The sequence below is a fragment of the Leuciscus leuciscus genome (assembly GCF_965113295.1).
Source record: "Leuciscus leuciscus genome assembly, chromosome: 4".
NCBI classification, from domain to species: Eukaryota; Metazoa; Chordata; class Actinopteri; order Cypriniformes; family Leuciscidae; genus Leuciscus; species Leuciscus leuciscus.
Window position 1 is genome coordinate 7,921,390 of NC_138728.1, and position 18,077 is coordinate 7,939,466.

The following is an 18,077-nucleotide window of genomic DNA, read 5'->3' on the forward strand; positions in this document are numbered from 1 at the left end:
CATAAACTTATTTGTTGATTATTAATCACGATATCTGAATGTCAGAAACTGAAGTGCAATTCTTCATCCGCTCCACTAGGCGGCGTGAGCGTGTTTCACTGTCAGAGCGACTCGTTTAGATCCATGACAACAATGACGCTTGATGACAGCCGCTACAGCACGTGCAGATGACGGTTATTAATATCAAACAACTGTACATATTTTAGCAAATAAACCGACACACAGTCCGATAAAATGCGGGAATTGAGCATCGTGCTATTCACTGGTAAGTAACTTTGCACTTAAAGATAATTTCTTTGGTAAATGAGTAGCTGTGTCACGTAATTAGGCTTTGTTTACATGCTGCCCTGTTGCTGAACTCCATCAGACCTTCAGAAGAACAAATGAATCCGAAGTAGTTGTTGCGTTAACGTTTAATTTATAATCTTTGAATGAATCGCCATTTTATATTAATATTATGAAGTCAAATAATCAGGAATGGTGTTTTTTGTTGTTGTTGTCATTGCTGTTGTTGTAGTGTTACTGTAGGTAATGAGGATTAATGTTTGTTAATAGAGTCAGTTGGAGTGAGAAGCTCTGATGTTTCTGCTGCTTCATGCTTTAGTAGAGCTGCAGTGCTTTTGCTTCTAATAAAAACCATCATATATACAGTCCAGAACAGAACAGAACAGGACTAAAACCATGTACAGGAAACCAGCCTTTTAGGATTGCTCTTGTTTATTGTTATTATTAATTTTAACTGAATTAAAAGATTGTTATTGATACAGCATTACTGAAGTATAATATACTCCGCAATATATTTTCCACACTATACAGCTTTAGGATTTCCATCTATTAGCTATTCTTTAGACCAGCTTTCACATTCTCATTCTCATTATTTAGATGTAGAATATGGAGTAATGTCTGTTTTTTATTTATGTCTTTCCTTACAGAATGTGTTTGGACCATTACATCCAGTCATCAGAAGCAGAGCTCAGAGTCGTGTGGACAGACATTGACTGTAATGATGGACTTCTGCTCATGGACAGGTAATGTAGCCTATATGATGTGTGATTGTGTGTTTTCCTGTGCTAAACATGTAGGTTCCCATCATTTTCTTTTTGAAGGGCCTCCCCTTTGGAAAGCAAATGATGGGAATCTAAACAGGTGGGGATGGGACAATTTTTAAACAATATATATATATATTTTTTTTTCTGTATGTCCAAAAGCATAACCGCTGCTGGTGACTGTGCCGGAAGCTCCAGGGGGAGACCTCACTGGTATCCCCCTCCTTTGGGCACGCGCCACTCACACACACACCACATACTCTTATCGCAGAGACCCGGCTGGGATTGAACCAGCAACCTCTGAACCCGTGAGGCAGCGCTCTTACCTGTGAGCCACAGATCTCTTGCTGAGACATGTGAAGGAACTTCTATTTCACTATTATCCTGAGAGTTTCCAATAAAGCAGTTAAAGAGAGATTTAAACCCTTGTCTTCATCACAGCCTTGACCTCAGAGAGCATGTGTTTATCCACTCGCCCATCATGGATTTTGCAACAATTACTGGTTTTCGGGACTCCTTGTCTAATGAGAACTATTGAAAGTCAGCAATAGTGGGATTTGAGCTCAGGACGCTGTGATTGAAACACAACGCTTTATCTCCTGAGCCACTGAGACTGCAGAGATGATGAGCGTTTTAACAGGTTTGATCCAGAGCTTTGTGTTAAATGATGAATAACTTTAGCAAATGTGTGGTTTGAACAAGGACTTTCCAGCTTGAAAGCAAGACAACTATCCACTGAGCCACAGAGACTGTGATGCAATGGTGATGTTTTAGATTTAAAGCGTATCTTAACATATATTTAAACTGGGTAGAAGATGGTCATCATTGACTGATAACTCATTGACTACTCTGCAAGATTGTTTGTGTGTTTATTTCTGGACAAAGTATTTCTTTGGATTTATTATTCAATTATGAGAAAACCAAAGCTACTCTTATAGAACTATTTTATTTATTTATTTCAAGTGTCATGTGTGAAAAGCTGTTTGACATTGAAATATGCATACTGATATATAAGCTAAATTTAAATAAACCATAGACTGTAAAAAAACAAACAAAAAAAACATAAAAGTGTTTCGCCCTCCTGTGGTGATTTGTGTGAATTACACCACTGCAAATCGAGTCTAATGAACATAAAAAGTGTTTCGCCCTCCTGTGGTGATTTGTGGGAATTACACCACTGCAAATCGAGTCTAATGAATTTATAATTGTTTCGCCCTCCTGTGGGAATTTGTGGGAATTACACCACTGCAAATCGAGTCTAATGAACATAAAAAGTGTTTCGCCCTCCTGTGGTGATTTGTGGGAATTACACCACTGCAAATCGAGTCTAATTAACGTAAATGGGATTTTTCTTCTGTCTTCTCTGTTCTTCTGTTAAAAATACATTCATAAACATGAAAGACCAGACTTCCTAGTTCAGAGGCAAATAATTATTTTCTGCTCCACTGAGCTTGTACCTAATGCATGTGTATGAAGTGACTTAGGCTCAGGCTTTGTAAAAGATGGTCACTGCATCTGTGGGATTTAAACATGTTTCTGTTGCTGCTTCATGATCCAAAGTCTCAGATGTGATCTCGCCACTATAATCCGACAGTAAAGTGCAGTTCTTCATCCGCTCCACTAGGCGGCAGAAGCGGGGTTCTCCTTCAGTCTGACACTTCTGCTGCTTGACAACATGACGCCAGATGACAAACACAACAACACGTGCAGATCCTGCAGATGAGAAGATGACAGCTCTTAATGTCACTTTAACGGCACATATTCCAGCTCAACTGCAAATAAAACCGACACACAAACGGATAAAATGCGGGAACCGAGTATGACACGAGACTCACCTGTAAGTAACTTTCCGCTTAAAGTCAATTTCTCTTGTCAAATAGCTTGCTCGCTCTATCAAATCAGTCACTCGTTGTTGCGTTACCTTTTTAGTCTCTGAATAAATCGCCCTCTAATAGTCACACTATAAAGTGATTTAACTTAAGAAAGACTCAGTTGAGATTGCAGTGTTTTCTGGATTGATGTGAGAGTCAGCAGGAGTTGTGTGAATCTCTGATGTTCTCCTGTTGCTTCATGCTTTTCTACTTCCTGTTATGACTGGGATATGAAGGTTAAACACAGCCTTTAAAATGGTATTTTAATTCAAAATGTCATAATACTACAGGCATGAAACAATGAAGTCAAGAGCAGTGACTAGACGCTTTGCTCTTGGTTTTGATTGTGTATCATTTCTGTAATCTTGACTGATGTTTGTAGGTCTGTAGATTCTTCGAATGAGGAGTGAGTTTTAGTTCAGTGTTTTCTTCATTCTGTGGCCTGGAAGACAGTAATTGAATTAAATGAGACCAACATTAGATTGACTGATACAGCATTAATGATGTATAACAGATTTAATGTTAAGCTACTTATAAATTCAGATTTTTTATTTATTTTTAGATATACAGTGTGTAATGATGTGTTTGTTTATGCCGTGACTCTACAGAATCAGAGATGTGTTGTGGAGCGTAAACCCGGTCAACAGAAGCAGAGATCTGGGAATTGTAGACTGTAATGATGGACCTCTGCTCATGGACAGGTAATGTATATGATGTGTGATTGTGTGTTTTCCTGTGCTAAACATGTAGGTTCCCATCATTTTCTTTTTGAAGGGCCTCCCCTTTGGAAAGCAAATGATGGGAATCTAAACGGGTGGGGAAGGGACGGGTAGTGACAATTTTTAAACAATATATTTTTTTCTGTATGTCCAAAAGCATAACCGCTGCTGGTGACTGTCCCGGAAGCTCCGGGGGGAGACCTCACTGGTATCCCCCTCCTTTGGGCGCGCGCCACTCACACACACACCACACACTCTTATCGCAGAGACCCGGCTGGGATTGAACCAGCAACCTCTGAACCCGTGAGGCAGCGCTCTTACCTGTGAGCCACAGATCTCTTGCTGAGACATGTGAAGGAACTTCTATTTCACTATTATCCTGAGAGTTTCCAATAAAGCAGTTAAAGAGAGACTTGAATCCGTGTCTTCATCACAGCCTTGACCTCAGAGAGCATGTGTTTATCCACTGGCCCATCATGGATTTTGCAACAATAACTGGTTTTCGGGACTCCTTGTCTAATGAGAACTATTGAAAGTCAGCAATAGTGGGATTTGAACTCAGGACGCTGTGATTGAAACACAACGCTTTATCTCCTGAGCCACCGAGACTGCAGAGATGATGAGCGTTTTAACAGGTTTGATCCAGAGCTTTGTGTTAAATGATGAATAACTTTAGCAAATGTGTGGTTTGAACCAGATCTTTCTGGTTTGAAAGGGAGACAACTATCCACTGAGCCACAGAGACTGTGTTTATTGAATTTTTTTGTCAAGTTAATTTTATATTAAAATTTGTTATTGTTATTGGTGATTTTATGAATTACACCAAGTCTAATCTTAAATGCGCTACACTTCTATAAGAAGATGAGAGCATAAAAATATGAACTGCCAATAAGAACTATTTATGCTACCAATGTTCTGTCCTGTCTTCTGTTCAAATAAATACATTTGCAAACAAGTCAAAAGAGTTAAACGAGTTGCGCACTCCTGCGATGATTTTTGTGAATTACACCAAAACAAATTAAGTCCATTGAATTTAAATGTGTTGCACCCTCCTGTGGTGATTTGTGTGAATTACACTGCTGCACACCAAGTCCAATGAATTTAAAATAGTTCGCCCTCCTGTGGTGATTTGTGTGAATTACAACGTTTCATATCAAGTCTAATAAACTTTAAATAGTTTGCCCTCCTGTGGTGATTTGTGTGAATTACACCAAAACAAATAAAGTCCATTGAATTTAAATGTTGTGCCCTCCTGTGGTGATTTGTGTGAATTACACTGCTGCACACCGAGTCTAATGAATTTAAAATAGTTTGCCCTCCTGTGGTGATTTGTGTGAATTACACCACTGCAAGTCAAATATATTTAAAATAGTTCGCCCTCCTGTGGTGATTTGTATGAATTACAACGTTTCATATCAAGTCTAATAAACTTTAAATAGTTTGCCCTCCTGTGGTGATTTGTGTGAATTACACCAAAACAAATAAAGTCCATTGAATTTAAATGTTGCGCCCTCCTGTGGTGATTTGTGTGAATTACACTGCTGCACACCGAGTCTAATGAATTTAAAATAGTTTGCCCTCCTGTGGTGATTTGTGTGAATTACACCACTGCAAGTCAAATATATTTAAAATAGTTTGCCCTCCTGTGGTGATTTGTATGAATTACACCGTTTCAAATCAAGTCTAATAAACTTTAAATAGTTTGCCCTCCTGTGGTGATTTGTGTGTATTACACCGTTTCAAATCAAGTCTAATAAACTTTAAATAGTTTGCCCTCCTGTGGTGATGTGTGAATTACACTGCTGCACATTGAGTCTAATGAATTTAAAATAGTTCGCCCTCCTGTGGTGATTTGTGTGAATTACACCGTTTCAAATCAAGTCTAATAAACTTTAAATAGTTTGTCCTCCTGTGGTGATTTGTGTGAATTACACTGCTGCACATTGAGTCAGAGCCCGTCTACGGAGAGCCTGCCCACTCCCTATTAAGGCCTATTGTACCGAATTTTGGTTGTAGTTCCACCAGAGTTCCACTGGGGGCGATCACCCATGAGTACAAAATGAATGGGAGTCTATGGAGCTAGACGGCTACATTTTTCTCCTTCACCCGATTGCCGTTGAGAAATCTCAGATTTGATTGTAGGTTTTGCAAGTTCAACATGGGTTATAGGTCGAAAGTTGAATGAACGAGTACTTATATCCTTTCGATTTCTTACAGGTTGAGTTGTTGTTACCCATAACACGCTAGCATTCTGCTAATGAACGCTGATTGGTCAGTGAAGGACTGATTACGACCAGAGATACCGCTTGATGGTATCGTGGCATCCGAAGCGGGACCAGAAACAAACAAAACAAAAACTCGTCTAGCACGTGTATTTACCTGTGTCAGCTGTGTTGTTGATGCCTCAAGAGAAAAGAAAGTGCAGAGGACTGAAGGATTGCCGTAAAGCAGTATCTCTGGTCGTACGATGTGTATGACGTCATTGACATTTTAAAATACTTTTTAAAGCAAATAAGTGACTCTAAAAAATCTAACACCCAGCAATGTGTAATTTCTTTGCATCTCCTTTCGAATACAACATTCAAATTACTAGACAAAAAATTATATCCTGAGAAAAGTGGATTTTGAGTGGTATAGCGCCATAGACCTCCATTCATTCTGCACTCGCCTGCGAGCGCCCCCGCATGGACAGAGACGCGTTACTGCAGCCAGTCCAGAAACCGTCCGGAAGTAACCAGAGAGTGCCAATTCTCTTCTTATTAGACATTCTCTGATTGAGTCTAATGAATTTAAAATAGTTCGCCCTCCTGTGGTGATTTGTGTGAATTACACCGTTTCAAAACAATAATAATCAACTGAAAATAGTTCGCCCTCCTGTGGTGATTTGTGTGAATTACACCACTGTAATGAACTTGAAACAAACCTGAACATATGAGACGTTATTCACAATTACATGTGAAAATATATCAGAGTTAGACATCTTTAACACACTGTTAAAATACTGTTACTGACCTGATATCAAATTATATAGATTATCCTATGCAGAAGCAAAAACGTCTAGAATTGTGTTTATTAGCGATCATTTCTTAGCTCTGTAACCAGTAAATTACCATGTGCTTTATAATTAAAAAAATAAATAGTCTGTATAATTATTTTGTGCATTGTTGTGATCTATATGTTCAAATAAATATACTATTAAAAAATAAATGCATAAATAAGAGACATAATCAATTCACAATAATTAATTCACAGCTGGTTGCCTCGATATTTCCCTATGGGGTTTTATAATGGTGGTTTTCAATTTATGAGTAAAATTGTGGTAAATATAACTCGACGATACATACTGTAAATTACACACCCATATGGAAAACGTGAATTTTTGAGAATATTTGGGGTGTGTGAGTGTGTGCAGATTACGTTTTAAGATATTATTTTACTCATAAATTGAAAAAACACATTATAAAACCCCAATAGGAAAATCTGGAGGGAACCAGTGTGGCTCTGTCTCAAATGAACCCTGAGCACTTGCGGTCATACTCCAAGTCCACATTTATTTGCCTAGATGCCCCTATAGTGCGGTCATGTGGTCATGAGGTATTGACAACAGTGTAGCATTCTGCTGTTTGAAACAAACTGTATAGAGCATTTAGTCTTTGTTAATACTTTGAAATTTTTTTTATAATAAGCAGTAGTTCACAGTGTACTGTGCAGCATGTTATATGCTAGTATTCCATCCTGAAAACTGCCATGTCTTAGGAACAGTTATTTCATTAGGCCTATAACTTTGACAGACCATCACACTGTGTTCAGATGAGGGATATTCCTACCTGACATCTTCATGGGATGCTTGGAAGATGATGTAAAAAGAAACAAAATGACAATGCTAGCATATGTTTAGATGTAGCGCAGTTGTGCAAATATCAACAGAGAAGTCTGCTTACCACGTCTTGCGCTCCTTTCTCTTCTTATCATGTAATGCAGGAACTTTCACTCACTGACGCTTTTCATTCATTTAAATCTGAATGTTTATGATAAACTTAAAACTACACAACTTCCTGGGTGCCACCCTGTTTGTGTGATGTCATAAACCTGTATATGCCATCACATCAAAATCACATTTAAAAATTTCTGCTAAATATTCCCAAATAACTCCAACATCAAGCGGAATTAAAGTGGCACCACTTTCTAGGATTTGAGTTAAGTTGAACACATTGTGGAAAGTTATTAGTAAACCTTTTCAAAATCAGATAATGTTTACATAGTACATCAAACTATTGGAATTTTTATACTATGACCCTTTAATATATGTCTAGCATCATGCAGACGTTACTTGAACATACTTATGACGTCCTTATGCAAACCTCTGTGAGCTGAATTTGATTGTTTATGAGTGCAGTTGTTACAAGCAGTCTCACTCTTCTCCCATTTGGCCTTTGTCAGTGCTTTATGTACATTGCAAAAAAAAAGCAAAACCAAGACAAATGTATGTGTCAGGCAGAGATTTGCATTGGTTTGCCTTAAAAACTATACAAGTGTACAACTGTGCTAATACTGAGAAGAAATATGTCAATGAAAATGACATTAAAGTAAGTTGTTGAAGGCCATTTGAAGCACAGCGCATTGTAAGGTATTTAAAGAAGAAAAAAAAGGTAGTTTTTATTTGTTAGGAAATCTACAGTAAAATCACAGATTAGCAGATATTAGTGTGTGTGTGAGAAGCAGGTCATCTGAGAACAACTGTTTCTTACGGAGCCCCGGTGGTGGAAAAAAATATGAGATGGGAGGAAAAAATATTTTCCAAACTTTTGCGTTCTCTCGCAAAACTTTAGCGTTCCCCTGAGAAACTTTACATTTGCTCACAAAACTTTTGCGTTCCCCTGAGAAACTTTATGTTTGCTCGCAATAATTTTGCGTTCCCCGGGAAACTTTACGTTCGCTTGCAAAGCTTTTGAAAGCGAACGCATAGTGTAGTAACATAGTTCTCATAGTGTACGAGAACATTTTGCGAAAGAACTCAAAAGCATTGACATACATTTTTCCTCCTATCTTAGATTTTTTTTCCTCCATAACCATGTCCCTTTAAGAGCTCCGCAGTTTATATATTAGTTTTTTTCAATTGCTTACACACGTTTTCAAAACTTTGCCTCTTTTTTCCCCTAAAACTTTACACACAAATCCAAGAATAGCACACACAAAATGCAAAATGCCTCACATCTCTTGCAAAATTAAGCACAGCATTCAAAATATCACAAACACATCTCAAAAGCAAATATTTGTCTAACATTGCAAACACCTTTGCCCTAATATTATATTTTAGGATATATCACAGTTATTCAAAAACTAAAGCTCTTCTTTCATGAGATCCTATTCTGTACAAGACTGAAAGTAATTGGCAGAGAGATCTTGAAAAATTCACGGTAAACACGAAAGCAAGTTTGAAACCAAACAATTATTTATTTTACTGTAAGCATTTGTGGTTGTGAATACAGTATTACACAATAATATGAAATATATATAAAACCTATAACTTGACCTTTGGCCTATTTATAGTCTTATTCTACAGTAAAGCCATGATCGGTTGGTGTTTAGCAAAGCAATGAGTGTTTGCACATGTGAGGAGTTAGTGTGAGGCACTGATGAATTAGTGTGGCATTTTGATAGGTTATGTTTGAAAAAGGAAATCAAGATACTTCCTGTTAGATTTCTGTGTGTTACATAAAGAATTGTGTGTTTTGATTTGCAAAAAGTGTTTTATGAAATTGAAAACTGAGTTGAAGGCAGAGAATTAGTGTATGGTTTTGCAGATTTGGTGTGTGGTTCTGGTGTTTGAGTGTCAGGTTTAAGAAATTGTGTGACAAGTAAGGATTTTGTAAGCAGTTGAAAAAAACTGTAATATTAATATTAAGTGTCTTTGAACCTGAATGTCCAGATCTATTTCCGTTATAAAAGAAAACACGTTTTAAAACATTGGCTTAACATTTGTTCATTTAGTCACTGTTGGAAACCCATATGGCAAATGCTTTCACATGTATGTTTCCAGCCTCAACTTTTTTTTAAAGATGCTTATTTGCATATTCTTTTAACACCAAGGAGCAAGTTTGCAAGCTATTCCTTGCACTTCTTGGCCTATTTGAATAGTTAAATCAAGATTTGATTGCCAAATGTGGCTGTCCTGCTCTTAAGACGCGTGCCAAGAAATGATCAGAACCAATGATATAAAACAATACGTTTTAGCATTTTTTAAATTCCCTGTTGTTTACTCTGTTACATTAGACATTGCTTAAATTTATACATGTTCATTGGTTGGAGTAGTTTGTAATATGTACAATTAAAATCACTTTTGCACTTTTGCCCCCCCCCCCAACTTAAATTAACATTAAATTAGCATAACATTTCCTCAGAGTCGTCCACTGGCAACATGGAGATTCGTTCCTCTCTGGCAGTGTGCCATGTTATTTTGAGCATATTTCTTTCTTGTACTGTAGTCTGTGAAGGAGGGGCTCAAGGGGGTTCACAAAGCTCTCTTACACCTCTACAGATGTTCACTCATCCTCTGAGCACCAGACGACTGACATCCAAAGGTTTGTACGCCTTACTTATTTTCTTTTTGTTTATTTGTAGTGATCTTTTGGTCATTAATGTTTAAACATCATTTTTCAAGCTCTGTTTTGTGGAACTGTCAGTTTGTTGTTGAATGACTTCAGTGTCACCATGATATTTAAAAAATAACCTCATAACTATAATTTAATAATATAATTTAATAATTAAATTCAATTAAATATACAAAATATATGACATCATAATATAGGCCTTTACGGTGTAAGAAATTTGAATTTAACTATTGTCAGAAAAAAAAAGCTGAAGTTGTTTTCAGTTACTGCTGCTTATAGGTACAATAACTGTTGTCTCTTTTCAGTCACTATGCTGTACTTTCTGAGCTTCATTTTGCTTCTGGGTGAGACACACACACATATATGCACACAAATCCTTCTATTTAATAATTAATACACATTGTGTATGTGACTTCCCTAAACTTTTTGTATTTTTCAAACAGACGTAGATGTAGTAAATGCAGACGTCAGTACATCCATTTTAACCAGTACAACCAATAACCCTATGGTGAGGTTGGTGAATGGTGTTAATGGCTGTTCTGGAAGGGTTGAGATTTACAGAGAGGACTGGGGTACCATTTGTGATGAAGGGCTGGATGAAGTCGAAGGCCAAATGATCTGCATAGAGGCAGGTTGCGGTCCTTTCATATCCATGCACTCTGGTGATTTGTTTGGAGAGGGTTCGGGACCATTACTGACAGATGACATGAACTGTTTTGGGAATGAGAGCTCGGTGCTCGACTGCGATTGGCAGAACCACACCGACGAGTGCGACCACACGAAAGACGCTGGAGTTGTCTGTGACTGTAGGTTACATTCACGTTATTGTCTAAATCATATATCATTCCAACTTTCCTAAAAATAAAGGTTCCAAAAGGGAGATTTTGAAAGAATCATTTTGGGTTCCCTAAAGAATGGGGTTCATGTGAAGAGTATTTGAATAATTCAAAGAACCTTTTTTTTCACTATTAAAGATTAAAGAACATTTAGTGTAATGGAAAGGTTCCATCCATGGATGTTAAAGGTCATGGAATCATCAATGCCAAAAAAAGAACCTTTATTTTTAAGAGTGAAAGAACTTTCATAACATTTCATTTTCACTTCCACAGCCATCTTAAGGTTTCAAGGAGGCAGTGGCAAGTGTTCAGGGAGAGTGGATATTTTCCATGACAGAGAGTGGGGAACGGTCTGTGACACCAACTGGGATCTCATGGACGCATTGGTGGCGTGCACAGAACGTGGCTGTGGAAATCCAGTGGCTTTATACTACAATGGTTTTTTCATTCAGGGATCGGGTAAAGTATGGATGGATGGCATCAACTGCAAGGGCCGAGAAACTTCACTGAAAGATTGTGTGTTTAGCGGTTGGGGAGTGAGCACCTGTACACATGCGGATGATGCTGGAGTCACCTGTTCAGGTAGGTACGCCCACTTGAATCTGAAATCAAAGCAAAAAAAAAAATACACTTTATGATTACATGCACCAATTTTTGTCAATCCAAGGCTACGTTCACACTTGTCAGTTTTTGGGATTGGCAAACGCATTAACTTACAGGTGTGAGTCTCGAAATGTCCTGTTCGCACAAATAATTACACAATAATTAATAACACATTCAGTTAATCAACTAATGAGATAAGAGCATACTGTACCTCTGTTCCATGATAGTTTCCCAGCATCCCTCCACCACCCCATCTCCTCACTTCTAACTATTTCTATCCCAACCTGGGGTGAGTACTCTGAGTTCTGGGTGTAAGTGTAAACTCATGAACAGAGGGGACAATTTAACGTTGATGTCCCTACAATAACAAACTATGCCACAAACTTCAAATACTTTTGAACATTTTTGCCTTGACCTCTGTAGGTATAGGTTAGGGTAAGCTGACAAATTCTGACAAATATCAGAAGTTTTTTTTATATATATTTAGTCTCCACTGAGCAGTTCTAAGCACATAAATAAACAATTGGACATTCGTAAGCAACGATCTCATAAAAATAATCTGGTAAACATGTGCTTAAGGTATTTTTGAATCTGATATACTGTAGAGTGTAGAAGATCATAAGGAAGTTATTTCCTATTGATCGGATTATTTTAGGTCTACACCACCCCAATCGAAATATCATTCCGATCGAGCTCATTTGGATCAAATGAAGTGTTTACATGAAGGCTTTTCAATCTAATTTTCTAACACATTATTTGAGTATATGTAAACATAGCTACTGCTGGTGGTGCATTTTTTTCACAAACGTCCTCTTTTCTCTTCTTTAGAGGTTAGGCTTATAGATGGAGAAAGCTCTTGCTCCGGGAGGGTGGAGGTCCTCTATGATGCTTATGGGTGGGGAACGGTTAGCGATGACGGCTGGAATCTGTTGGGTGGAGATGTGATCTGCAAACAGGTCGCTTGTGGGAGTGCACTGAGTGTCACGGGTGGATCTTTTTTTAAGAAGGGTTCAGGTAGTATATGGATGTATGATACCAATTGTGCTGGGACTGAACCCTCTCTGAAAAGCTGTATTTCAGAGATAAACGATAATAAACGGTTTACACACAACGATGATGCAGGAGTTGTCTGCAGAGGTAAGTGTGAACGACAAACTCACAAAACTACAATGATTACGTCAAGATTGCATGTCAAATGCAACGTGAATTCATCTGAATTATTCTCCTTTCAGAGGTCAAACTGGTAAACGGCCCAAGCGTTTGTTCTGGCACAGTCCAGGTTCATTATAGTGGAGATTGGGGCACAGTTTGTGACAACAATTGGGATCTACTGGATGGTCTTGTGCTGTGTCGAGAGCTTGGCTGTGGTCCTCTTATACAGACATACACTGGAGCTTATTTCAGGATCGGTTCAGGTAACATATTGATGGATAGTTTACCGTGTACCGGGAGTGAGTCCTCACTGAAGGAGTGCAAATTCTCTGGCTCGGTAGACAGCCTCTGTACACATTCTCAGGATGCAGGAGTGACCTGCGGAGGTAAATTCAAACAAGAAGAGGTTTGAATTGAACAAATGTGCTTATTTACACTTTATTTATTATTGCAAGAAAAGAATAGGACCATGTTGAAAATGTTACATTTCATGGCTAGTTGTCTCTTTTAACTAAAAGCTTTTGGACATTTCCACCGCTACGGACCCTTTTCACATTTCTGTGGTTCTCAGAAGCAGAATCATAGTCATAGTCATCAGAGTCATAGTTGGGTAAAATTCTAGATTGGTGAACGGAAATTACAACAAATATATATTTTTGCATTCCCAATTGCCATATTGCAAATAATTCACAATAGCTTTTCTCTGACTTTCCAAAAGTGGATACAAATGTATTATGTTGGTCAGAAAAGAGAAATGTTGCAGAAACCATTTTACTGGTATTTAATGGCAAGTTAGTAAAACAGTTTTAAAGGTAGGCTACATTATTTAAAGAAAAAAAATATATATACATATATATAAAAAAACTTTCAAATTTTGCTAGATGTACAGTGTTAATAACCCTGTAAACACATCATCACAGTCTGTGAAAAGGGTCCTTTATCCAGGATTTTTTTATTTATTTAATACTTGTTGACCTTTTGTGCCACAAAAGCTGTTCACAATGGGAACCTAACATTGTAGTCTATTTCATGACTGTGTATATTTTTTTTTACCAATTTGAACAATTAAAGCAAATATGGAAAATGTGTTTTGGCAAGCAAATTAAAATTAATAAAAAAAAATTATTAAATAATTTATAAATTGTACATATCAAACGTGACAACCAGCTCTGACCTGAAATGTATAAAAGATAATATGTAAACAGTATACAGTTATTGTTATATGTATGTTGTCTGAGATATGTACTTACTCTGTCTCTCAGAAGTGAGATTGGTAAATGGAGGCAGCAGTTGTTCTGGAAGGGTGGAGGTTCTTATAAACAATCAGTGGGGAACTGTTTGTGGAGACAGCTGGGATATGACTGACGCTGAAGTTATCTGTAGAGAGCTGGGCTGCGGAAGTCCGGTAGAGGTAAAGACAGATGGTTATTTCGGAAGTGGTATAGGACCAATATGGATGGATGATGTGAAATGTAAAGGCACTGAGGCCTCAGTGAAGAACTGCAAATCAACGGCATGGGGAGTACACAACTGTGAGCACGCAAAGGATGCAGGTGTCATCTGCCGAGGTAAACTAGATGTCTTAGAACTTTCTGACTGCATTTTCTTACTTTATATTTTATTTAATTTTTTTATACATGTATATGTTTCCAAAATATATACCCATGTATGGGCCCTTTTCCCATTTCCGAGGTTCTCAGAAGCTGAAGTCATCATAGTTGGATAAACTTCAATAGTGGGAACAAAAACAGTCAAACTTGCCGTAACTCCCTCAAACGTCGTATTAGAAACACTCACACAGCGTTAGCATTAACTAGTTTTCTATAATTTAATATGCTAAGGTAATTAAAGGCAAAGTATAGTATTATAAATGTACTTTTTTTTTTTTTTACAATGTTAATAACTGGAAATGCATCATCTCAGTCCGTGAAAAGACTTATCACTACTTTATTACTTTAATTAGGTTTCTATTTACTCTGACAACTGTTCGAAAATCACAATTGCAACTGGATCTTGGTGAAATGCAAGGTTACTTATAGACAACAAAATGTGTAAAGGGGGGCCATCAAAATAAAGTATTACTGAAAAACTGTATTAAATTATGTTACAAATACAGGTTACACTTATTTTAAGGTGTCTATGTTACAGTGTAATTATATATTTAAGTACAGAGCAATAATAATTAACTATATGTACTTACAGCCTATTGTTTTAGGATGACATAACTTGATTTCAAGATAGGATGAGAAAGTCATTACTTTAGGGTTAGGGTTAATATTAGGGTGTGGTTTAGGGTTAGTTGCATGTAATTATGCACAATTTATAGTAATTACTACAGTAACTACAGACCCTTTCCAAAAAATTTTAATATCATGGAAAAGTTTATTTATTTCCATAATTCCATTCAAAACGTTAAACTTCCATAGATTATAGATTCAGGGCCCACAACTTAAACGATTTCAAGTATTTAGTTGTTTATTTGTACATAATTTGGGCTTCCAGCTCATAAAACCCACGAAAACAGGATTTTAAAAAATTAGAATATTACATGAAATCACACAGTAATTACACAGTAATACCATGGTCATTGAACCAGGTTTTGGTTCTTTTGGCAGTGTGGGCAGGTGCAAATCCTGCTGGAAAATGAAGGAAGCATGAAGTGCTCTGAAAATGTCCTGGTAGACGGCTGCGTTGACTCTGGATTTAATAAAGCACAGTGGACCAAAGTCCTCTTTTCTGATGAGAGCAAATTTTGCATCTCATTTGGAAACCAAGGTCCCAGAGTCTGGAGGAAGAATGGAGAGGCACACAATCCAAGATGCTTGAAGTCCAGTGTGAAGTTTCCACAGTCTGTGTTGGTTTGGGGAGCCATGTCATCGGCTGGTGTTGGTCCACTGTGCTGTCCACTCAACGCAGCCGTCTACCAGGACATTTCCAGAGCACTTCATGCTTCCTTCAGCAGACAAGCTTTATGGAGATGCTGACTTCATTTTCCAGCAGGATTTGCACCTGCCCACACTGCCAAAAGAACCAAAACCTGGTTCAATGACCATGGTATTACTGTGTAATTACTGTGTGATTTCATGTAATATTCAAATTTTTTAAAATCCTGTTTTCGTGGGTTTTATGAGCTGGAAGCCCAAATTATGTACAAATAAACAACTAAATACTTGAAATCGTTTAAGTTGTGGGCCCTGAATCTATAATCTATGGAAGTTTAACGTTTTGAATGGAATTATGGAACTAAATAAACTTTTCCATGATATTCAAATTTTTTGGAAAGGGTCTGTATGTGAAATAAAGTGTTACCCAAATGCATTGAATTATCATGTTCAGATAGACATATCATGCATTTTAACACTGCTATTATTAATGTAAACACAGAGACAGATCAGGAACTCTTCTGACTTCTTTCTAGAGGTGAAGTTGGTGAATACGAACAACCCCTGTCAGGGCACAGTGCAGGTGCTTCATGATGGCCGGTGGGGAACAGTGTGCCACAACAGCTGGGATATCGCAGATGGTTTAGTACTATGTAGAGAGCTGGGCTGTGGTGGAAACGCAGAGCCCTTGATAAATGCCCATTTTGGGACCGGCAAGGGGCCGATATGGATGGATTCCCTCAGATGCAGTGGAGACGAGTCAAACCTCAGGAACTGCCAATTTGGTGGGTGGGGAAACCATCAATGCATTCATGCATATGATGCAGGAATCATCTGCAGAGGTGGGTCCATGACCAAACCAGAATCTGTTCTCTGCATTTGCAAACATTAACCAAGAAAATGTATTTCTATATTAAACATAAAATTATTAACTTAAACCATACGACATCATGCAAAAAAATACAACAACAACTGTGATAACATAAAACAACAACAAATATAAAACCAAATTCTTAAAAGAAATACATGGTTCAATTATCTTGGGGAATGAGCATATATCATATTTCATTACCATATTAAGATTTGCTTTCTCCTCTTACAGAGATTAGAAATGTGCTCAGGATTAAGGTGAACGCTGACTCTGTTAATCCCAACGACCCTTCACTAATGACAAAACTACTGAACAAAGTAATGAATTTTCCTAATTCAATTACCTTTTTTTTCACTTTTCTATTGTTGCCATTGAGAGTCTGTGGTCTCGTTCATCTGAATTGCACAGATTAAAAAAGAGGTCGAAAAGAATGGAAATTTCTCTGTCAAGTGGAGAGCTCAGTCGAATGGGAAAGTGTTTCAGGAACAGAAATTATTCGATCCCTGACAGGTTTGTAAACTCCTTCTGAATGGGCTCATTTTAAAGATGTAACTTATAGAATTTCAAATATTTATTCAAATAGTTATAGGTTTTTGTATCTGATATTTCCACAGGAGCCAAATAAGGAATGACCTTTCATGACCAATTCAAGAGAACAGCAGTTCTGGCAGAATCATCCAGATGGTGAAGACATTTTAGTGTTTGTATACTGAAAAAGATTTACAGTTTTTCTCAATTGCTAAAACACAATTTCTGAAAACATTAAACACAAAACCTCATCTTCAAGCACTATTTACAAAACCTCTGACTCCTCTTGCAAAATGAAACTTTCGCCTCAAAACAGTTTTACCTGTGTTCAAAATAAAACACTGCTTTCAAATCATAAACAAAGTGATCAAAATGATATACACTATCAAGCAGTCAGTAAACAATACACCAAAAAATAGAAAACACATTGTTCAAAACATAGTTCTCAGGGAGAAGTACATTTTTAATCTCAAAACAAATGTCATATTTTTCCGTTATTGTCTTTTAATGAACGAAAACATGTTCTATCATAGTAGCTACTCTGCTTTGCTCTTTGCAATTTTTTGGGGGTTCTTCCTCCTCCTTGTACCCCTATTTTTACAGTACTGTACCCTGCATCTCACAAACTTGTCCTTTGTCTCTGTGATACTGTAATTCTTGTTCTTTGTTGATATGAACCTGCAACCAGTCAAAATCTATTGAGCAGTCAGTGCTGTTAACAAATGGAAAGCACAATGTTCAGGGCCATACAATTTGTTCATTGTACAGTCTACAGTCTACAATGCACTGTACTATAGTATACAATACTAAAAGGGACGAAAATCAAAGGAGTAAACATGTGATCAATGTGCTTCTTCTTGTCTTTGGGCATCATTTGAAACAGGTTAAATCAATGTTGAGTGGTTGTGTTCAATCAATGACATGTGTTCTCTATTTGTATTTGATTGTTGCCACTTGT

The 18,077-nt window shown here is 37.3% G+C and overlaps 1 protein-coding gene and 1 long non-coding RNA gene across 5 annotated transcripts; both read left to right on the forward strand.

Moving 5' to 3' along the window:
- The first annotated feature begins 133 nt into the window (after positions 1–133).
- LOC309497776 lies at positions 134–4,748 on the forward strand. Of its 4 annotated transcripts, XR_014205699.1 has the most exons (6): positions 134–265; positions 933–1,028; positions 1,209–1,686; positions 2,671–2,883; positions 3,526–3,618; positions 3,794–4,748. It is a non-coding gene; the product is annotated as an uncharacterized lncRNA (long non-coding RNA). The 4 variants fall into 4 exon arrangements; XR_014205698.1 differs by having other exon boundaries at positions 1,209–2,883; XR_014205700.1 differs by lacking the exon at positions 1,209–1,686.
- A 6,004-nt stretch (positions 4,749–10,752) lies between these two features.
- On the forward strand, positions 10,753–17,589 carry LOC309496468 (scavenger receptor cysteine-rich domain-containing protein DMBT1; the record flags this gene model as incomplete). The annotated part of the gene is made up of 9 exons (XM_082166458.1): positions 10,753–11,053; positions 11,357–11,542; positions 12,515–12,823; positions 12,919–13,101; positions 14,101–14,406; positions 16,257–16,562; positions 16,823–16,908; positions 17,000–17,101; positions 17,206–17,589. 8 exons carry the CDS (start codon positions 10,753–10,755, stop codon positions 17,096–17,098), a joined length of 1,776 nt encoding a protein of 591 aa, XP_082022584.1. The 3' UTR covers positions 17,099–17,101; positions 17,206–17,589.
- Between the last annotated feature and the right edge of the window lie 488 nt (positions 17,590–18,077).